The sequence below is a fragment of the Drosophila novamexicana genome, unplaced genomic scaffold (assembly GCF_003285875.2).
Source record: "Drosophila novamexicana strain 15010-1031.04,08,12 unplaced genomic scaffold, DnovRS2.1 tig00004560-arrow-pilon, whole genome shotgun sequence".
Classification (NCBI taxonomy): Eukaryota; Metazoa; Arthropoda; class Insecta; order Diptera; family Drosophilidae; genus Drosophila; species Drosophila novamexicana.
In genome coordinates, this window is record NW_020825054.1 from 1,691,033 (window position 1) to 1,714,951 (window position 23,919).

At 38.3% G+C, this 23,919-nt stretch overlaps 1 protein-coding gene across 7 annotated transcripts in view; it reads left to right on the forward strand.

The window, feature by feature from the left end:
- Nucleotides 1-3,070: 3,070 nt before the first annotated feature.
- LOC115770671 (tight junction protein ZO-1) overlaps nucleotides 3,071-23,919 on the forward strand; it is a 111,193-nt gene continuing 90,344 nt past the window's right edge. For 6 of the 7 annotated variants that reach the window (XM_030716039.1, XM_030716040.1, XM_030716048.1 and 3 more), the window contains exon 1: nucleotides 3,071-3,802. In XM_030716039.1, coding sequence (XP_030571899.1) covers nucleotides 3,202-3,802 — 601 coding nt within the window. In that variant the 5' untranslated portion in view covers nucleotides 3,071-3,201. The remainder of the gene's footprint in view (nucleotides 3,803-23,919) is intronic. The other variant, XM_030716046.1, reaches the window with a different exon arrangement.

Genomic DNA, 23,919 nt, shown 5'->3' on the forward strand with positions numbered 1-23,919 from the left:
ACACTTGCCTCATGTTTGCTCTTCGAGTTTCACCAGCAAATAAAACCGATTTGTGTCCCACGGAGCCCACTTGGTTTTGGGGGGATATCTGAGGTTCGACAGTTAGATTGCAGTGTTTTTCAAGGGCGGATTCTGTTTGTCATGTTCGGCACTTTTACTTCAATTACCGATTGCATTACAAATCAAAAAACTGGAATAATATGTATGCCGCAGCCTTCCTTGTCTAGCAAAATGCATATCTGAAGCTTGAGACCCCGTATTTCAAATTTCTGTGGGTGCTAAGAGAAGTTCCTCCAGCTGGGATAAGAACTTAGGCGATTATAAAATGCATTCATCATACATCAATTTTTTAATGAAAAATCTCTGTTTGGAGTCATTATTAGAATTAACTTGTTTTATCAGTTTTTAAGTTAACTTATAGAATATAAGAGTATGTATCTTAAACAAACAAGAGTAACTAACTAACTATAAGATTTTCGCACAAGCCAACTTCTAGTGCTGCTTGACTTTCGAGCTCAAAAGAAGCATCTGTAAACATAACAGACTCTCAATCAATCAATCAATCAATTATTTGAATATGAAAATAATTAACTTTTAAGAAATCTTGTAGCTAAAACGAAATATTACTCTTTAAGAGCTTGCACTCAATATAATATAATATGTATAGGCGTTCTATCGTATGATTGTCACGTTCGAATCTATTGAGAAAATATTCGAATTTGGCACGTTCTCAGCGTATCGAATAGACGTATTATTTCATTTAAGCAGATAGATATGGAAAACATAAGAAAATGGTGTTTCGGTCTTTTTAAACAGAAACTAGTTCACAAAGAGGCCAATTTGCTGAGCAAGACTTTAATACTGCATTTCCCGAATATTTTGAATATTTTTCTAAGCAGCTGGCGGCCACCCACAATATGGCCAAAACAAATTTGAATGCAATATGGAGTTTGCACTTGCCACAAGCAATGCGATCAACTTGATGTTGCAATTGAAAATATTTCTACATTTATGTGGTTGTAACTTGCCGCCCTCTCCGAACAGGTCTGCCTCATAATTTATGCGAAAATGCGGCCTCGTGCAAAGTGTCGCCCATAAGTCGAGGCGGTTAATTTTCTGAGTCTCCACGCACTCTCGCAAATCTGTCAGTCCAGCCCAACGCAGACAATGTGTAAAACACTTTCAAAGACTCTTCAATCAGACCTAAATCAGCTTAGAGTCAGAGTAACTGAGTGAGTGATTGACAGGCTAACTGATTGATTGACTTACAGTTTGATCGACTGATTGACTAACTAACTGGTTGACTGACTGAGTGATTGACTGACTGATTGATTGAATGAGTGACTAGCTGGTTGACTGACTGATTGAATGACTAACTAGTTGACCGACTTATTGATCTAGTGATTGACTGACTAACAAATTGATTGAGTGTCTTGGCTATATCCTGACTTGCTGATTGACTGATTGATTTATTGGTTGACTGTTTGACCAACTGGCTAAATGACTCATTGATTAAATAACAACTTGACTGATTGATTCAATAGCTAACTGATGGACTGATTGAAAAGTTGAATAGCTGGTTGATTCACTGATCGACTGAGTGATTGACTGATTGATTGATTAACTGAGTGATTTGCTGGTTGACTGAGTGAAAGGCTAACTGGTTGACCGACTGAGTGACTAACTGACTGGTTGGCTGATTGATTGATAATTAATTGACTGACTGAAATTTACTACACTACACTACCAAAATTTCAGAAAGTTGTACTAACCTTGACTTTACAATTTCAGATTGTCTTTTTATGCCACTTGGTTCAGAAAGTTTCCGGCTCTCAAATTTTGCCAATCACTCGTTTCCTTTAATTATAATAAGGATAATTATCCTTATCCGTTTACTTGGCGGCTGAGCCAACATCTGTTACAATTCTCTGTTACGGAGCCCGGCAAAGGACCTAATCAGGCCAAAAGTGAACTCAAGTACGTGTAATTAGAGTCCTTTGTGTCCTTGGGCTCCGTTGAAAAAAATTATGTTTGCGTGAGTATTTCAGCTGGAAACGGCAAAGGACTTGCGATAAATCTTTAAGCATGTTAAATGTGTGTGTCTTGCAATTGATTTCTGCCTGGAAAGATATTGCTGTTAGTTGTTTTTATTATTGTATTGAAAAATTAATAAACAAAAGGTTTTATTCTTGTATGTATATTTAACAATATGGGAATTTTTAATTTTACCACTATTGTAAAATGTCCATTCTAAACATTTTACGTTGTAGTTATACAATTTCCCTATGTTATGCCCGTTTTCAGTTTACATTTTGATTACGATATACGAAAGACATGCAGTTTAACAGCGCAAAGGCAAATTCTTTGTTTTTGTTTTTTTTTTTTTCAAAGACAGAGAGTGAGAGAAGCAAAACAAATGTAATTATATTTTGTTTGACTTTGTTATTTCACACTCGCGCGCACATGGACACGCACACACACATGTCTAACACATACAACAATATTACACTGTTATCGCTTGCAATTGCAGCTGCAGGGCAATGCAAGAGAAACCAACCACATTTACTAGCAGAGAACAGTGGTCTGGCATGCCGGAGCGCAAGTGTAACTGAATATTTCTTATTACATATATAAGTTTCGGCATTCCTAAAATGTTTCATTTACACCATACCTAAGAAATTGAATTACTTATTTTTATGACTAATCTAAATCGATAAAAAAAGTTAGAAGATATTATTAAAGGTTTGAATTTGTCAGCAGTTCACACATATTGTGCCACTGTTCGTACGCGCTCTCTGTATTGTGCGGGCGTTTTACTCTCTCTCTCTCTCTCTCTCTCTCGCTCTCAGGTTAGGACTGTGTGAGACACTTCGTCGCTGTTTCAAGCCAGGCCGGTTTTTCAGTTACTTTCTGACTTTGTTGAACGAACGTTGTGCGAGCGGAGCAACGAATTAAACGGCGTAAGCGCCAGTAAATGGCGCGCGTTTGTGTTTTTTGCGTTTCGAATAACAACAATCAATATATGTTTAAAAAATATATAAATTCAAATAATAATAATACGAATATGCATGTTAATTAACAACAACAACAATAGTGAGAGTGTGTGTATATGTGTGTGAAATTGTTAAAGTGCAATACAGAAAAGTGCATTGTAAACAACAGCAACAGAAGATAAAGAAGCAAATCAAATAAAACGTCAAAATGACGCGCGAAGAAGAGGAAGAAGTGCGCTTGTTGCTGTCGCGTCACCAGGAACGCATTATGCTAGATCTGGGCAGCACAGATCTGCTGGCGGTGCTCGTCAAGAACTCGGTGCTCAGCCAGTCCGAGGAGGATCTGCTGCTCAAGCCTTATGCGGCAGCAGCTGCCGACACAGTAGCAGCGGCCGCTGCAGAGCCGGGCAGCGCACCCTCCAGCGTAGGTGCACTGACAAAGCGCAAGCTGAGCACCGTCGCCAGCAGCAGCAGCGGCAGCGGTAGCGGCGGCAGCGCCAGCGTCAGCGGCGTGGGCGGCGATTATAGTTCCAGCTTAGCCGGCTCCTCGCGCAGCGCAAGTGTCAACGGCGACCACGCTCAGAGCGACAATCGCTCACTAACGCCCTCTGTCGGCGGCGGGGTCAGCGGCAACGGCGGCGCAGCTACGGAAGCTCTCAACGACGCCGAAATTCTGCGGCTGCAGTGCGCCAACCTCATAGAGATCATCGCCAAAAGCGGCTTCGAGAAGTTCAAGCAGTTCTGTTACGCGATCGAGTGCGAGTGCCCGCAGCTGATTGAGGATTTAATTAACGATCGTCTCAAGAGCGGTAAGTGACTAAATTTCTAATAAACTGCGGACCCCCTCCGTCCACTTGGCCCAAGCATAGAACCTGTTCGGCAATCGCGTTGGCAGCTTCGGCATCGCGATATCGCCTCTAAATTATGCGCGTAATTGTGCTCGATCGGTTCTTAACTTTTTCCCGTCTCGGCTAATTGGTTATTTTTGTTTTTTTTTTTTCAATTATTTTTTATGCGCACACGGAATGCTGAATTGTAGGCGTGGGCGTGCCCGTTAACGGAGGCGTATTTATTGATATTATCTAAGATTATAAGACTTATAATTTTTGCTCTATGCTAATTTTGTTTATGAAGTGGGACAGGTGACATTTGACAACATTCTGTAGAGATCGTAGACTACCTGCGTTTTTATGGCCTTTAAATCGGCAGATAATAAATATGGAGATTAAGCATTTGCTAACAGAAGTCAAATGTGCTTGGTTTTTTGAAATAATAAACTTTAGTAGAATTAGAAGACGAATCTTAAAATTTTGTGCGATATTTGAAAGCTATTTCTTACATTTACTTAGTTTTTTGCAAAGTTACAAAATTCTAGACAGAGCCAATTATGTCTTTATTAAACTGTCCTAGTTATAAAAATATAATAATGTAAATAAGTATATAGTTGAGTGAAATCTACGATAATAGTGAAAAGTAAACCCTTATTTGATATCTTGTAAAAATGAAAATATAAACTGTTGGAAAACAATATTTCAAACAAAATCTTGAAGATATTGGAGCTTTCTCTGATATCAGCTTTCAAATTACAAATGTTCCATATTTTCCTAAAAATAGAAAAGTATTTGAAATAAACAAGTAAAGTCGTGGGTTGTTAGAGATTATATAAGTTCCAGCTAAGGCAACTATTTATTAATGTAATATTAACTATTGGTATTTGAAGCCCAGCATACTTTTTGCTTAACTAAAGAGGTTTTCGATTTGCAGCTCAACATTTTCCATATATGAAACATTTATTGAAAAAGTAACTGAAGCATTTTGTTTATAGAGAAATTCTAGAAAACTGCTATCAGTATATGTTTGCTTAGTTGTAATCAAACAAACCAAAAAACAAAAACAAAACAAACCAAATGTCATCTTCTGCTTTTTTATATGATAGTACTTGGGAACACTTTCTTTGAGAAATGATAAGGACCCTGCGGGCTTTCTTGTTTGACTTAAAAAACGTGCCGCTTGCGATAACTGACACATGTTTAGTTACTCTCTTCTTACTCTCTCTACTAAATGTGAATGGTTTTAAAGATAACATCCCCGATCCTCTGAGTGTACAGAGATGTCTATTTTTGATTAAGGCCCAGGGCTTTCTTAGTTCCAATGCTATTTTAATGAAATACCAAGGGTCGTATATATATCGGACTGTCCGGATCGGTCATAACATATGCCATATAAAAAGTTGTTGCCTAAAAGCGCTTTTATTTTTCAAGATAATTTAAGATAAGAAAATAGAAACAAGTAAGAGGTTCTAGTCGGGAGCTCCCGACTAAGGGATACCCTGAACCCGCTTCTACGCGCTCGATAGCATTTGTAATAATAAAGATAAATAAAAAAAAAGGTTCCCTTAGCAGGGCTCGAACTCGCAACTACCCAACAGCAACAGCAACTATTAGTTCTAATGAGAAAACAACGAATTAAAATAGCAGCACAGAAAAACATTCAATCGCAATTGCAATGCTGTTGATAAAATTGAAAGAAGACGCGCATGAGTGTGTACATTCGGTAGTATTGGGGAGGTGGTTATGGGTAAGAAATGAAAGATACTTGATATGCTGCTTCTAGAATAGTATATATATATATATATATATATATATATATATATATATATATATATACTATTCTAGAAGCAGCATATTAAGTTTGGTGTTTCTAGCTTTTATTATTTACCAAAATTACTCAATAAACAGAATGTCGATATCGATTTTTATCGATTGCTCGAAAACAGAGTAAGTTATCGAATTGGTATCTATCGAAAACAAACTCGTACTGCGCATGGGCTAGGAGGACCTACCTACCTTGGATTAAAGGTGCTTTATTGTTTGGTTTATTAATGATCACATCTGCAACTAATAGATAATGTTAAATAAAATGATTATTTTATAAACATTTAAGGGGCAATGTATGTGATCATAAAATATTGCACAATGATAATAGAAGAATTCTTAACTGACCATGCAAAACTGTGAATATTACCGGATCGCTGTTGGCTGATATATGCATGTACATACATATGTTTCCAGAGCTCTATCTAGTTCTCAGATATGTGTTTGATTTCTTGTTCTCATCCCGCAATGTTCTTCTTCATGTTCATCAAAAATTCGCACAGCTGTTAAAACGGAAATCCATGAATCCACGCGCTGATTCATTGATTCATTGACCCACAACTTACAGTCGCGGCAACCCAACAATTCTGCCAGGCCCCAAACATGTCCGTCTGCATGTAAATTTCTCTCTGCACAGACTTCTAAATTATCCCAAACCTCGGCAGAGGGAACAAAGACGGCAGGCGGCAGGGACAACAGAATTGAGACTGAATCGCGCAGCTAGAAAAACAAAAACAACAACAAAAACAACAACATTCTGCTAGTTGTAGCCAGGCAAAATATAAACTATTGTTGTTTTTCTCATTGTTCTTGTTCGAGTTGTTGTTGTTGTTGTTGTTGTTGGGTTTGTGCATGTGTATTTCCCTAATGAAAAAGCTGTTGGCTCGAACGGAAAACAAAAATAATCAGACTACATACTACGCGATACGTGTTCAAAAAAAAAGAAAAAGAAATAAACAAAACAAGATCAAAAATGAGCTCTGCAGGATAAAATGCTCGACTTTAGGTTACCCTAGAAAAATGTTGAAGAGAAGAAGTACACTAAATAATGAATTCGTTCTCTATTCTGTATAATCTATATAAGAATCTATTAAAAGCTTTTATAATCCTATTCTTTTTATATTCTTATATATATGTTATCTATTCGATATATATATTATATATTTTATAAAATTTTTAAATTTGGCTAGGACATTTTTTTCAAAATCTTAGAAAGATACAAAATTTCATTCATATGCGACTAAGAGGAATCGAATCTAACTTTTACTCACTTTGAATAACTTGTGATCCCTATGATACCTTTCTCAGCGTTTTGTCTTTACTTTTCGCACAAAATAAAAATATACCCCTGGTTTATCCCATTTTCTGTGTGCTGAGTATTAAAAGTGGCAACAACAACAAAAACAACAACAACTACAATTTCTGCTAAAGCCCATGGCCAATATATTGTACATAAGGCACTCGATCACGTTTTACGATTCTGGCCACGATTACAAGAAACGCGTTACGCGTGGTCCAATGTCCATGGGGCCAACGTGTATGTATGTGTGTGTCTGTGTAACTCTACGTTTGTACAACTGCCACAGGGTTTCTTTTTTTTCGGTTTTCGTTTTTCATCTATGTATATGTATGTTTGTATGTATATGCTACACGTCTGGCTGGCTGCCGGCCATTCATCATTATGATCAGCCGCCTAGCTTCATAATCATAATACTTGTGCCAGAGAGATGTGTGCGCGCGGGGTTGACGTTTCGCTTTTACTTCTCTTCTTCTGTTTGCTAATTTCTTGTACGTGCTCTTCTTGTTTGCTATTGCGCTGCTGATGCTTCTTCTTCTGTCCCTGCCTCTGCCTCTGCCACTGCTTTTGCTTCTTTAGCTCGTTGCCTCTGCCGCTAGCTCAGGTAGATGGTGCAGAGCCAGTTCCCTGTTCGTAAATTACAATTATTTACAGCGCGCAATGTTTGCCCGAACCTCTGATGCCTTCTCTCTCTTTCTTTCTCCGGCTCTCTTTCTTGCATATGCTCTCTGATCGCTTCATCTGTCTGCGCTCATCTGCGGCGCTCCCTTTTGGCACAGTCTTTTGCATTTGATAATTTATGCAGCATAATCTGCCCGATGACGTTTATCGTTTGCCATTTCCCCGCTCCCCCTGCTGCTGTTGTTCACCCGCCTTACCTACTAGTCGATCTGTTTAACGTTTCTCCTCGCTTTGTGCGCCATTCTTATCGCTCATGTACCTTGCTGCTTTGTGTGCATGTATGTATGTGTGTGAATGTGCTCTGAGAATCGTTTCCTTTTATGTTTATTTGTTCATTTCTTTGATTTCGCTTTTTTATGTGTATTTATTCTACCTCTACTCAACTTCATCATGATGTTCACGTTCACGTTCACCTTTTGCTTTCTGTTTTCTGCTGCGCATGCGCATCCTGTTTTTGTGACCGCCATCGTTATTGTTGTTGTCGGAGTCCTACTTACTCTCTCTCTCTCTCTCTCTCTCTCTCTCTCCTTTGCGCTTCGTTCGATTTAAGTGGGTTTTCATGACGCGTTTTCTACGCCGTTTGATTTCGCTACGCTGTTAGCTTGGATTTTCCGATCGACTCTTTCGTTCCAGTTCCGAGCTCAGGATGTGTCTGGCGCCATTAAAGTATTGGCTTTATGTTTACTGCCCAAGCCAAAGAGTAGGTCGTCATGTTGACCACTTGCTAGCTGTTGTTGTTGTTTCTGTTGTAGCTGTTGTTGTCTTGAACTTCAGTCGACAGCTTCGACAGCATCGCTTCAGCTGTTTCTTGCTCCTCTTTCTTAATAGTTTTGCAACAAAGTTGATTGGATTGTCTCGTAAACACTACAAAACGGGTTATGTTTTTTTTTTTTTTTTTGCTTTTTGTTTTTATGGAAATGTGCTTGACTCTTGCTGATTGCTCGAATTTAATGGGGCTCTTGCGATATGATAATTTTTTTCATTCTTTTTTTTTATGTAGCTCTTATCCGTTTACAACAAAATATCTTTAAGCTGTTGTGTTTGCAGATTAGATGCGAGTAGTAAAAATGTTGCATGATAAGAATTTATCTGTTCTATATTGATCTCCACAATTTATTCGAATTATGTTTCCAACTCTGTTCGCTTCTGGGTGGTTAGTAGATCATTTTCATTTTAATAGACAATTCTCCTGATTACAACTCAACTTCATTAGGCATTTTTTGTAAAATCTTTATTAATTTTCGGTGGCCGTCAAAGTTAAAGCCTTTTTGCTTATTCCTTTGATACGAATTGTGGGCCGTAACTTTCAACTTCCAACTTCTGACGATCCGGTAAGCCGCTTACCCACACAACTGTCACGCCATCGGCGGTCCCCTCGGCTCTCCAGGTAACTTGTTTGCGTCTCTTTTACTGATTGCGGGTTTCTACGCTCTTTCTTTACAACAAATCCCCCGGAAAGGTGTGACTCATGGAAAGCAACGATTCGGTTCTGTTGTTGTAAGCCCGTTCACTTGATCCCAGACTGGCGTCTGCTCCATGCAACAACTGTTCTGTGGTTGTTTTCATTATACCTTAAAGCAAAAGGCTTAATGGGCATATTTGTTTTTCCTTATTCTGCAATGTATAATGAAAAGGCTCCGATAATGTATCTTTAAACTATATCTCGCTAAGAGTAAGGTACCTTATATAGGTCAACCGAATGAAAACTTTGAAGCACAGACTCGTAATACCATAGATAACAAATATGTAAAAATTCCATTCTTTACTACGAAGACAATTTGTATAACAATACGAAAATGTTGTTTAACATCTAGCTAGAGTAAGGTATTTAATAATATCTCAATTTGTAATCAATTGTAAGCATCAAAACCTTCATTCATACATTTGGTTCACGAACTGTTCTTGATGTGAGAAATATTTATATTGGGTTAGGAGGTTCGTTCAATACACGGTATCTGGTGGTCGATCATCAGTTGGTTGCAGCATTTTGGACTTGTTAAATTGGTTGTTTTGCTGCCTGCTGCTGGTGCAGCTGATAAACTTGGCGCAGTCGTTAGCCTTTTGCCAGTTGGCTGAAGCTGCAGACCCGTCGGATGCAGACTTGCAGCCGCTTTAACTGTTTCGGTTTCCACCGAATAACAGCAACAACAATAACAACAACTAGAGAGCACAAATCCGTTGTGTTTACTGCATGTTGACCTGTGTAGAAAGAGAGAGAGAAAGAGAGAATGCAGAAAAACTCATCTGGGTTCGCCGCATGGCGTGTAAATTCATCTGCCTGACGACATGAAATGTTATCTGTGTTTTTTTTTATATTAATTTTGATTTTTTACATGGCTTCTCTGTTATTTTTACAAGTCATTAGCTTTAATTTACACACACATACACACACACACACGCACACACGCACGGCATAAACATTTCATTCATAGTTTCGATGACGGCGTTCTGCCTCGTAAAGTGCAGCTGGCAGAACTTAAAGGTGCATACAAAAAACGTTTTTTCTTCTTCTACTTCTTCGGTCAGATACTTGGTCTCAGTTTGCCGTAGGTTACTGTTCGATCGATTGATCGCTTTCCGTTACGGCTGTTCAGCTCCACGACAGACCCTCTCAGTTTTGGGCATTATTAAAATTCGCTTAGCGTTGCCATTCGGTTAGCTTTTTCAAGCTTGGTGGCATTGCCACAAGTTGATTTTGTTTGAGATCTTGATGTCTCTCTCTCTCTTGTTGAAAATTATGATTGATTGGTCTGATCAAATGTGGACCCTAAATGTATACGTCTATGTATTTGTATGTATTTTTTTCTTGGGGGCATGTTGGACAAATGTTTGATTTAACGCTTCGTTGATGTTGTGCAGGGAAAACTAACAGAGGTTTCTGGCGTTTTCCACAGGCGGACTTCATTGAAACCTTTTGCCTGTGAGAGCTGCTTGAAATCAAGAGAATCGCATAGAAGAGCCCAAAATAAAAAGTTGTAGCGCAGTTGCCCGTGGTAAATTCTTATTGTAATCTCTTAAAATTTAAACATAATTTTATTACAAATTTAACGACAGATGCAACATTCTATTAGCTATACTTATAACCTTTGCATAGAATGTTTACATTGTAAACTTTGTTTAATATTCACACCAAATTACAGTTTTCAGTTTCATTTGTGATATTATCGCTTTCCCACGTAATTTAATTGCTTATATAATGCAGGTTCAACTTTTGCTTTGCCAAATTTATATTTTTTGATGCTTGGGCGTTTAATTGGCATGGCCTTGGTTTTAATGATATATTCAAATGAATGCTGCACTCCATCTGGCTTACAGTAGCCGTAACCAAATTATGTTTTGACTGGTAATTTCAGCTAGCCAATCCGCAACCCGCAACCCGCCCTTGCCGTGATTGTTGATTCGATTTTCGCTACAGTTTTCGCCATTTAGTTGGCGTTGATCGCCTTTCAGTAATTTTCATCTTGAGTTTTGGGGCTTTAAAGGCCACCAGCACAACAATGCCAGCATTTCTACATTGTTTTTCGGCTGTAATTGAAAAAAGAAAGTTTGCAGCTAAAAATTAGACTTTGTTTGAAATTGTTAAAAATGAGCTGGGGTCCGAGCACCGTCTTTTAATGCGTGTTTTACATGGTCAAACGTAGCTCCGTTTGCGACGGTCATCAATGTAGGAAAGTGGCCTAATAATGATCGTAAGACGGCGGGGGAAAAGTGCATGTAATTTGAAAATAATTGGACTGTTTCAGGATGGAAAATGGGGGCGACTTGGATTCTTGCCCCGGCATTTTCAACAATTACTGCAAAGTTAAAGTTGTATTTATCAGATCTTTTAAAATAACATGTGAAAGTTAAATAAACAGATAAACCGGAGTGACCGAGTGTTAGAAACTAAATTATTTCTAAAATTAATTCTAATTATATAAGCCATTTCGGCTCTACATATACTACTAATAAATCTTTGGCGTTAAACTTTTTAAACAAATTTTAAATCTGACTTGTATTGAACTTTTAAAATGCAATAAAAACGTAGACCCTTAAGTAAATAACTCACAGCTATATAAATATTTATTTAAGAAAAACATAAAAAAATGAGAAAGAAGGGCTCTCATCGGCACGCCGAAGATCTAATACCCTTGCAGACCCAACCTTTTCATAATGTTCATAGTGCTTTGCCCGTATCTAAGAAGTACCGGGAAGATAGTTAATGCCGAGTTTGGTCAAGATATCTTGATAAACAAAATGTTTTTTCATACAAAAACTTAATTTTCGACCGATCGTTCCTATGGCAGCTATATGATATAGTGGTCCGATCTTGCCGAGTTTGGTCAAGATATCTTGATAAATAAAATGTTTTTTCATACAACAACTAAATTTTTGACCGATCGTTCTTATGGTAGCTTTATGATATAGTGGTCCGATCCAGCTGGTTTTGACTTATGTGCTGCGTTCAACAGAAAATGGGACTTCTGCAAAGTATCATTAAGAAAACTGAGAGACTAGTTCGTATAGAAACAGACGGCTCTATCGACTCGGCTGTTGATGCTGATCAAGAATATATATACTTTATGTGGTCGGAGATGTCCCCTTATATGCATTACACGTTTCGCAACAAAATTATAATACCCTCTGCAAGGGTATAAAAAACTAATCAAGAAAAGCAAACAAAATGCTTTTAATAATCAATTAAACTCTTGATTGAATGCCATAAACTTCTTTAAAAGCGACTGCCAAATGGTTCGACCGTCCATGAAAGTATCACGATCTGGTTATCAGAAAATTTATTTACTTTTAATGAAATCAAAACACAAACTGAACATGACTTTTGCTGTGTTAGGTTAGTTAGACAAACAAAGGGCGCCAGCGGGCAACATTTTGATAGGGAGCGAAGTGAACCATCGAACACACAGCTCTAGCTGACAGTGTGTGTGGTCATTGTGATTTTGTGATACCCTGAACCCATTGAATGGATAGAAAGGGTATTTTGTGCAAATGTAGAAGGAGACGATTCGAACCATGCATGTATTCTTTGTCAGAAGGACGAGCTTAGGCGATAAAATATCGATAAATTTCTTTCAAATTCTTTTTTATGCATAACTCGAAGCTAAATGCAGAAAAACTTTGTATTAAAAATAAATTATTTCTTTTGATACGTGCTTTGGATTATGAACACTCTTGAATACCATATTTAAGCCCTAAAATTTTCATAAAGATCGCGCCATAAACATCGAAGTTAGCTAAGAATACATTTCCCATACACAGTATGGGACAGAAGAGAGAAGAAGAAGAAGAATCACAGCCTAAAGCGCCCAGCTTGCGTCGTCCATAAGGGCAGCTTGATGCTGGTGCAGGGTATCTACTAGTCGGCCACTGTCGCCCTTCGTTTTATTGTACTTTTTTGTTTCTGATCTAAGATTCCGTTTGACTAGGAGTGACACGACAGCTGCCGCCTCGAGCTAGTTGTCAAACGTATTCGATAGTGTATTTGTGGATGTGGATGGCATCGTGCCGCACAGTGGGGCAGCGGCCTACATTTCTTGAAACATCTTTGACAGCTACCACAATATTTGCTAATCCTAACCAACTGCGCTGTAGTAGTTTTTGTTTTCGTTTTGTCCAACTGGGTAAACAAATAAACAGAATTGAAGAAAATATGTGCTGATTAGCAAAATCTGTCTCCAGTTGTGCGAAATGAGTGCAATCTGGCAATTCAATTGAAAGGCTTCAATTTAAGATCGAGTTGATTTCTTTATCTCAATATTAGCCGACTTTTGTGGAAGCAGTTGTTCAAAGAAATAATTCGCTTGGAATTCGGATAAGCGTATTGCAACAACTATAAATAAGTAAAAATATAAAATGCAAATACTTAAAGACATATGGGAAAATTAATTTCGGAGGAAGCTTTATCCATTTTAATAGTACTTGGCAATAAAGGCACCATGATTCAATTCCTTTCCAAAGTATTTCGTTTTTATAATTATTTCTGTGAAGATCTATAAATTCTAAGAATTCTATGAATCATGCAGGAACTTAGGATAGTCGATGAATTTTGGGCTCAGAAGGGATAACAAAAAATGCTAATTGTAATGAAAAAAAAACATAATAATGAAAATATTATTAATATGAAGAATAAAGTTTCTACCCTTCAAGAAATTTAAAAAAACTTAATATTAAATATAACTCTATTTGTTTTATATTTTAATATTTTTGGCTATTGAAACTAAATAATATGATAAAATAAGTTGCTCTTTTTCCATTTTATATAGTCTTTAAATGGCATTCCACCCTTTTGGTACTCTATTTTATAAGTGCTTAAATTAATTTTAGTTTTACCTTACCAATCGATTAAGTGTCTGGCCATAAATCAGCTCGTATAAGCCGTGATTATCAATCAATATGAACTGAAAATCAGTTCAATTGAGTTTGTTAGCAAACTACTTAATTTTGCGCGGGTATCGGAATGCACGATCTAAGAACATTTATCTTACACCCAAGGAAGGCGTCTCAACAACTAGGGCCATAAATTTCTTTAATATGCGGCGATTTAAAATTTATAGAAAATTCAAATTATGCCCATGAATACTCCTCATGAACACTTCATATTGGGGCGGGACATGTAGAGGGCGCCAGAGTGCGCGCAGCTTCCGGCAAATCGCTGGCTCCTGCTCTATTTATATGTGTATGTGTGTGTGTGTGTGTATGTATGTGTCCAAGCACACATATGTGCGACCTGCACTGTTTATCTCAATCATCGACAGCAATTCCAGCATGTCCAGCATGTCCGTGGCAATCAGCGGACCACTGGACACTGGAGACTGGAGGGGACTCATGGAGTCTTGCTCTCTCTCTCCCTCTCTGCTGGTCTGGTCTTCTGACTTTTAATGAAATTTCTTAATTGAAGCTGCCGTTCAGTTGCTGTCAGACGCCGGGTGGACGGTAAAAATATCAGCAGACATCTTTTATGCCTTTTGTTCTGTCTGTTGTTGTAGTTGTTGTTGTTGTTGTTGTTGCCGCTGCTGTTGTTCTTGATTTGATCAATATTAATCAAGATCAGACGTCTTATGTAGTATGCGAGTAGAGTATTTCGAATTGGCCTGTAGAAAGCGAATGATTCGTCTCAGCCGTTTATTGTTTGTCTCGGTTGATGTTGATTAAATTACTGGGATTTTTGATTGTTATTTTCGTGCACTGCGATTTATTTTGGTCATGCACTCAGATTATGCAAATTTATTGCCGTTTTTTAATTTTGGACTGGCAAAGAGCTGACACTGTCTAGTTAAGAAATAAATAAATATTTATCGCACTTTAAGCAAATGACTTTGATAACATTTGGTTGTGGTGGCAGCACAAATAAAACCATCTAGAATTTAATAAACAATGTCGAAAATGAAATTTGAGTTAAAAACAAAAGTTCTATAATTTACTGTATATACACATATTTAGTTGTTCTCGTTTTCCCGGTATCATTTAACTTGAGAAATGATCCAGGTGAACTTATCTCTATTTTATTTATTAGGGTTTATTTTTTTGTGCTGATTGATTGACGGGCTTAAAGAGCTAGACAGCTGTCTTAATCATTGTAGATTATATTTAGTATATTTGAAAATATTTATATAGTTCATGAAGGCTCTTATTATTTCTAATTATAAAATTGTTATTGCCCACTTATTGGTGAAACATATGTTTAGCCACAAATTGAATTATAATCATATCCAATTTCTATATATATACCAGTACCGCTTGCATTTACAATAATATTCATTTTACCCGGGCAACGACGGGTAATTTCTTTCTGTATACAAATAAGCGCCTTAGTTAATTCTCAAATGGAGTTTATCAACATTATTTGAACTAAATTAGCTTGCAAATGTTGCCCCCTCTCTCCTTCTCATCTTATCGCTTTGTTGCGTCAGTAACAATTATCCAAGCGCTACGCATGTTACCTGTCTGTTATTGTGCACCTGTGCCGGCCGCAAAGGTCAGTTAACAACAACGCGCTGATTGGATGCCATTAGGCGCTTTGCCAATGTGGGTTCGTGTATATACGTATACATTTATACCACGTGAATATGTACATTGCTCTAAATTGAGTTCAATTCGATTCAATTTGAAATCGAAAACTCAACACAATGTCAAATTAGATCTCGTATTGTCAGTTAGAGGTAGAGGCGTGGCATTTGCGTTGGCTTTGTCGTTGCCAGTTGACGTTATACTAGACGAGTTCGCAGCCAGCCACCGGCTGCACCTATTGAAAGTGGGTGTAAGGGGCATAATGGGTTTGCTCAAATGTATGTAACAGGCAAAAGGACTCCTTCTCGACTCCATCAATTATATATATGTATGTTATGTTGACGGCAATATCATTATTATGAGGCGAGCTAGAAATTTGCGTTCGACCCTCTGTATGAACGTATCGACCTCGGGAGCTATAAATACTAGAGAGTCGAAGTATGTTTCGAATCAACGATAACTTACTCCGTTTCCATAAAATCGATAAGCTGCCATATCTTAATATATCACCTATTGGATTCCTTTACACACGCTTGGCTCCGATGTTAAGGCCCTGCAAATTTCATACAGAACGGATAATAATCACCAAATTTATTATATAATGCATTCGTCAAAGGCAGGGACTAGGGGAAGATGAATCACAGCAAACGGCGTGTATGCGTGTGTATATAAGAACGAATATTTGTAATGTCACCTCGGCACTGGTTACTGGGTATCTCCCAATTCGGCATTCCCAACTAGAGCACTCATACTTGTTGTTGAATGAAATATGCCATTGATATCCGCTGGCTCAGCTCTGGGTCACCCATCATTTCATCCGTCTGTGTGATATTCACAGCCTGCACGCTTGCACGCCCTGCCAGGAGGCATGGGGAGGAGGCAGGGTGAGACAGGCCGCCTGTGACTTCTGCGGCTGAGCAAATATTTTCTTTGCACGTGCCGGCCAGCGGAAATGCACAAACACAAATGCAGACGCAGGCAAACTTCCTCGCATCCGCTCGATATACTTGAATGTGTGCATTTTAGGCGGATGCCGTTGGCTGTGCAATTATTGATGCAATTTTATGCGAAAACGGACACTGCCAAGGGACAGTGGGGCTGCGGAGGGGTGGGCGGGTGATCTCTAGTTACCCTCAACTTTCGGATCCTGTGGGAAAATGCAATTTCTCGCAGTTCACACAATTGCCGTCGAATAACAATAATAATTTATTTATTGCGTGTCGCCTGACGTCTGCAATTGATAATTTAATCTCGCACAATTATTATAAATTATTTTGTCTGCTGCCGACCGCTGCTTCTCATTGTTATTGCCAATTGACCACAGCTGAGGTCGTCTGCAGAGTCCATGGAGGCGAGAATTTATTGCCATTATCTGGCCAATTAATATAGTGTATGATGCAAAAAATGGCTTTGTTGACAATTGTTGGACAAATAGGCATTCACCGTCAATTATGCGTTTATTTATGAATGCCATCAGCAATCAGGACGACAACAAATAATTTCCAAGCTTAAAGATCAGCCAACAATCAGATAAAATATTTGTGAAATCATTTTATTTACAGTTTTTGAAAGCATATTCAAGTACGGCTAAGGGGCATAAGATATTTGTTAAAAAAAAAAAAAAACACAACTTCAAACAATTCGATAAATATTATAAAATATAATATAATATATTTTTGACAAGAATGTTGCATATATTTTATAAAAATTTATTAAGAATTTGATTTTATTAAATTAAACCAAATAAATTTTGTTAAATGAATTTAGGGGGATTTTAAAGTTAATTATTTGTATTTATAATTTATTTATAAAGCAGCATATTTGTTGAATAATTTTAAATTAAAATATAAAAAGGTTATTTTTAAATATTATTTTGAATTTTAGTTCATGCTAAAGTTCATTTCTTTTTGTAAAAGTCCAATTTGTATTGTTATCATAACATTTAATAAACCAAATGTTGCTAAGCTTATAAAAACAGCATTAGGCTCATGTTTGGAAACTCCAGCCTTTATGGCACCATAAACTTAAAGCGCCCAATTGTGTTTCGGCTTACGACTAGCGCCTACTCGCAGCTCTAGTCATAAGTCAAGTGCTTCCTATATAAACCAACCAACATCTGCCCAACCTACGACCCAAACGCCAGACAGAGTTTGTCCCGTGTCAACGGCCAATTTGCCGGTCAGCTTGTTTATGCGAGGGAAGCAAAAGAGTTACATATCACGCCTCCTACGTGAATATCAGTTTTGATAATATTATGAAAATTAACTCCATTTGTAGTGCCGCCGTCTTTGGGGCTCTGCTTCCATTTATGTGTTAACTACTGGCCATATTTTTCATTGGCCACATTGTGATTGGCAGCTGTAAAGAGGTTCATTAAGGCGCTAATAACAAGATATGCAGCTAGCTCCGAATTACTTCTGAGCCCCGCCAAAATGAAAATGCGCGCTTGTTGTGTGTGCCGCAGCAAACGCCCACGCCCACGCCTCCTCCCCTCTAAGCTCGGGTCCAGTGCAGTGCAGTGCAGTGCGGCTAACAAGCTGTGTATTTAAGTCATCAATTTTGTGTAAAAATGCAAGCAATTAGAGTATAATAACAACAGAAACAACGTAAAGAGGATCGACTCAATCATACTCTGTATTCAGCTTTGAAGAGCGCAGAAGCGGAATCTCGTTTGCTTCTACTTATTCCACACCTTAGAAAATTTGTTCTCAAATAACTAGTGTGTTCATGGTCTGATTTAAAGTGATTATATATGATATACATATATACATATAATACGTACTGCCTACAGCTACCTTACAGGCCTTTATGTCTTCCCCTTCTGCGCGGGTACAGGGTACAACATTTTGACTGCAGTTGCTGCTAATTGCCTCATAGCTAGGTATATGTTACCTTACAAATAAGTCTCATGGAAGCCAATGATATAAATTACCACCTAAATGTAACAGCGACGAGAGCTATATAAATTATTTCCCTCTCACTCTCTTTTTCTCTCCCTCTCTCACTCGCCAAGCAAATGTAGCGTGAAATCACAGAACAAGCAAAAACAACAACAATAAATATAAGCTCAAGTGTTGCATAAATTAATAAATTTGTATTTTACCCAAGAGACAGATGAGGGGAGCTAGTGGCTATCCCCAGCTAAATTTGCATATCAGCGGGCGTGGAATTCAAAATAACAACAACAACGGCAATAAAAAGTGCAGCCAAAGCAAGAAGGAAATTGCTATAAATTACATGCACCGCATTTTCATGGCTGAGTTGATTTGTAAAATAAAAATACTCGCCAAACTATAAAATTGATGAGCACGCTGGAAAGGCCCGACCAAGGGAAGAATACGAGCAACACGATGTATGAGACTGATAAATATTGTTAATGTGACTTAAAAACTAAATAATACATAACTCGTGGGCAACATTTTGTCGGGGAAGTTTGTTTTTTGGATACACTTAAATCGATTCGAGTTAAGTTTGTTAGTAGCTCAAAATTGCATATTTTTAATGGAATGGATTTTGAAATGTGAAAGATTACAAGACAGTTGCATAGATAGAGCTGATGATATCCAAGTTTGAAAAGAACAGTTAGAAATATTTTGTTAACGCCTCGATATATATATAAGAAATATCTAGTTTGGTATGAATTTATATTTACTACTTCAAAGAATAATGCATACTATCCGCTTGAACATTGCTATGAGATAATATTTCCCTAAATATTATAAGATTTGCTCGAATATCAAGCTCTAATATATCTTATGGATCTACGCAACTTAACAATTACGAAATTCTCTATTTCCCTAGCACATCTGTAAAATTGTATTAAATCGGAAAACAATATTGTATATATCCTAAGTAAACATTCGATTGGGTTTGTTTCAGGTTTGATTGCAAGGCTCGCATGTTTTTTCCCCAACCTGAAACATATCACTCTATTTTTATACTGGCATATCCGACTAAAGTGTGCTTTTCGGCTCCAACATGGCCGTAATTTCCCCCTCTGCATCCCATGCAAATTATATGTAACAGTGAGGAATTTGGCTCCGCCCTCTCATGTCACTGCTGTCGCGAGGCTGCGAGCAACAGATGTTCAGCTGATTGAGCGTCATCTTTGTGGCTGTGGGGCACGCCTTGTCGGCCTCATCAGCGAGTCGGACAGACGGGCAACAATAACAACAGCAGCAGCACCAGCAGCAACAGCAGCAGCAGCTCGAGTAGTTGTTATCGCCACAGCGCAGAGCCGCAGTTGACGGGGCCAGCTACTTGACTGCCACCTTCCGCCGTGTGGCACCTTCGTTTAACATAATTTGTGGCCGCCAGTCATGTTTTTACGACACCCGCTGTAAGTGGCAGGCACCACTCTGCTTTGATTTTCAATACAAAAGCGCGCGACTGGTCAACACAGCGCTCCTTCAGCCTACTCTCTGCTGGCTGCTCGTCAAAGTCCTCCTCCTTTCCTAGACATACATGTGTATGCATGTGTATCTAGATATTAACGCGAGTCCAATCAAACACATGTCAAATATTGTTGTTGCTGTTGCTGTTGCTCACATGTTGCTGATGTTGCCTGTCGCCGCTGTTGCTGTTACTGTTGCTGTCGTTGTCTGGAGCAGCCTGCATAATCATGGCTTCGATTCACTTTCGCTGCGTCATGTAAATGCACTCACCGACCGACCACGCGGCACAATACATGTGCACATAAATGCATATACATACATATATTTATCTAGAAATGTAGATTTGTGTATTTAACAACGTCAGCTGGTGCTGCCCAAACAGCCAGTGGCCATTTCCATGTCCTCATATGGGCGCACGTTGTTTGCCAGTGTTGCCGTGTGGGCGCCGCTCGCCAATTCAGCCACACAAAACAGTCGTAACACACACATACACACACACACACACACACACACTGCACAAGCCAACGCCAAAAGCCAAAACATTCAAGCAGGCATTCATCCATTCTAGCATCGACATCGTTTGCGTTGTCATCGTGGACATACACATGTAGTTTGGCACCCACACTCGCTTTGCATATTCGATATCGAATCGCGTTGTCGATGTCGAATGGCAACTGCCAGAGCCCACAGAGTCAGGCAACAAGCCGCTTTCAGCGTCATCGGCAGGTCAGCAGTGCTTGTTTTGTGTGGTTTGATTAAGTGCGCACAGTGGTATAAGTGTTAGCGAAATATCATTCAAATTTAATACTTTGTAGATATATGAATTAACGATATCTTGAAAATCAGAAAATATGGCTGAAAAGAAATTCATTTTTCAACCTGATATAGTAAAGAGAGTTGGCTTTGAGCTTGTAAATAAAAAATGTAGTCAATATAACTTGAAGAACAAAAAGTTTTTCATACAAGACCTTCGCGTTCGACCTATTGTTTATATAGAAGCTATATCATACAGTGGTATAAAGCTGATAAGAATTTGTAGATATATATTGCTTATTACAAAAACTGTTTGATCAAGATATCTTCAAAGACAAAATTGTTTTTCCTACAAACGTTTAAGTCCTATGGCAGCTATATGTTATGTTGGGTCGTTTAATGAGTAACAAATTTTATGGCAATATTTTGTTAATTTTGTTTTTTATTTCCAAATCAGATTTAAAAAAGATATTTTTTTAAGGTAAGCTGAAAATAAATGTGTTATAGGTCGAAAATATATGTTTCTAGTTTAATTCAAATCCAGTTAAAAGGGGCTTAAGGAATTATAAAATATATTTATATGACTTCAAAATAAATTTGCATTTAAATAATTCTTTTAACTAGTTTTGATTTAAACGAAAAATATGCATTCTCCTGCCACTTTAAATTGAGCAATTAAATTTCAAACACTTTTGGCCAGCAATCAGGCCAGAGTGCAGCCTGCGGCCGCAGACTTATTAAAAGCCCATATTTTTTGCAACATTGAAGTTAACTGACGGAAATTCAGTTATTAAAAAGTTGAGCAAAAATGATAGATGAGTTTGAAAACTCAATTTGCGGCAAGTGGAAGCTCACTTAAATGGCACTTAAATGCATGGTGCACTCATTTCTGATATATAGTAGGTATAGTTGAGTGCTTTAAGATACATTCTCTTCCAGAGCTGACAGGCCACAAATTAAGCGCCATCTCACAATGGCAACTGGCAGCTTTCCAGCGGCAGCTACAGCAAACGGTTTAGAGGCAACAAAACGGAAACGGAAATGTGCTAACGCCCGCAACTTTTGCCGTCCTTAACACAACATTTTGTTTGGTTAGCATTTGTTCAGGTCCCGGCTGCTCGTCCTTTTCTGCTCTTGGTAGGAGTCGCACGTGAGAGATAAAAATCCGGTTCATGTGGCTGAAATGAATTAACATTTTGCATGTTGGCGAGAAAGTATGGACCTGTCCCTGGCCCTGTTGCCAGGATAAGCGCACATTGTACAGCGCACATCCGGTGCAGTGTCTCCCGACATTTGGGCCAAAATGTTTTAGAGCCCTTTTGTGTCTGTCTCTTTATTGCGGCGCTAGCCACCATGTCCAAGGAGTGCGGAAGAAGCAACCGAGTAGTACATAAAACATTCGCTGGCATTCTCCACTCCGTTCCAGCCCCGCCCCTTACTGGCAGCTGGTTCATCTGGGCGGGTTAACGCCTTTTTAGCTTTAATGGCGCAACTTTAGCGCTTAAGTGGTATAAATTGCAATGCACTGCAGTTCACTCGCCTAAAAGATGCATATCTCTTCTTTTTTTTTGGCTGTGCTCAGGAGTCAATGCTAGCCTTGCGGCTTAATGCTGCTAAGAAGTCGCTTAAGATTTCCACATGCTACTTACCTGTTCTATAATTTATGACCAAACGAACAACCGTACATATATATATATATACATATATACATATATATATATATATATATAAATAAATATACATATAGCGGGTATTACCCTGGTTTGGTTATTCAAATGTTAGACATTACGTTGCAATCATTCCCCGCCCGTAAGAAATTTAAAATAATTTACATAGATATTTGAAAATAAGTTTGTGGCTTCAAACTTCAGGCAAATAGTGTAAAACACCATTCAAATGAATTTGCACAAAGTTCCTTGGAATAAAATTGGAGGCCGTGATTGATGCTTAGCAAAGAAAAAACGATTTTTCAGAAATTTTCCACAGTTGCGGGTGGTTCTCAAAAACCCCGTCTTAGCGCGCACTTACAAAATAAGTACAAGAACTACATACTTTAAAAAGGTACAATTGATGTTTTGATAATGATATGATGACTTAACCTTATGTATATATCCATTATGTATTTCAATTAACTAAGCTTAAACTATTTGAAAATTGTTCAAGATTTCTCTGTTCGTGAGAAAATGTTGCCTGACGAGTCTCACAAATATTTTCCTCAGCTTGCAGCGTTTCACATAAATCAAGCAAATGTATACGAAATCAATCAAAATTAACTTCAAAGTGCTTAAAAACTCCACACCCGACCGACAGATCCAGCCTTGTGTAACATTAGACACAAATTTTTAGGGAATGAGGGAATACCCCCACAGAATGCACTCACTAAATGCACACACAAGCACACACAGGGGGAGCGTAATTATTATTAATTTGTCAAGTATGTAAAACAGATGCCCTGTGCACCAATGTGCCCAATGGGTCGCCAGTTGCGAGCGCTGTGCTAGGACAAGGGAGGGGAGGGAAGGGAAGGGAAGGCGAGGGACAACAGTTGCACTTACATATAGTCCAGATGCGGGCGCAGCACGAAATGTTGCTTTTCTATACCCTGTACCCAGTGAAAATAGGTAAAATAAGGGTATATTCACTTTGTGCAAATGTAACAGACAGTAGAAAGTATCTCCGACACCAAAAAGTATATACATTATAGGAGGACGTGCTGCATTAATACGTCGCTCTCGACAACTGTTAGACTTGAAATATACTTTCTTGTATATCATACGCATAAGAAGCGGATCATTTTTAGACGTGAATTTTTCCAATTGCTATAATATAGCGAAATTTTTTAAACAAGATTATTTTAGCAAATCTCGAGGATAATAAAAGCTTGAAAACCCGAATTTGGAAACTGGGTTCTCTTTCCGAAATTGAATATATTCTATTTTCAAACCAATCGCTTTATTGTTAGAGAGTATCTCATAGTGAGCACATACGACGAGGAAAGTGTGTTTGTATTTTGGTTAGGCTGGAAATTGCTGTTGTTGCTGTTGCTGTTGCTGTTGCAGCCACGCGCCAGTTGGCGTGGAGCTGCAGTCTGGCGAAGGGCTCGGGGCAAGTGCGCGCCAGCCAGCAACCCAGACAATTTTCAA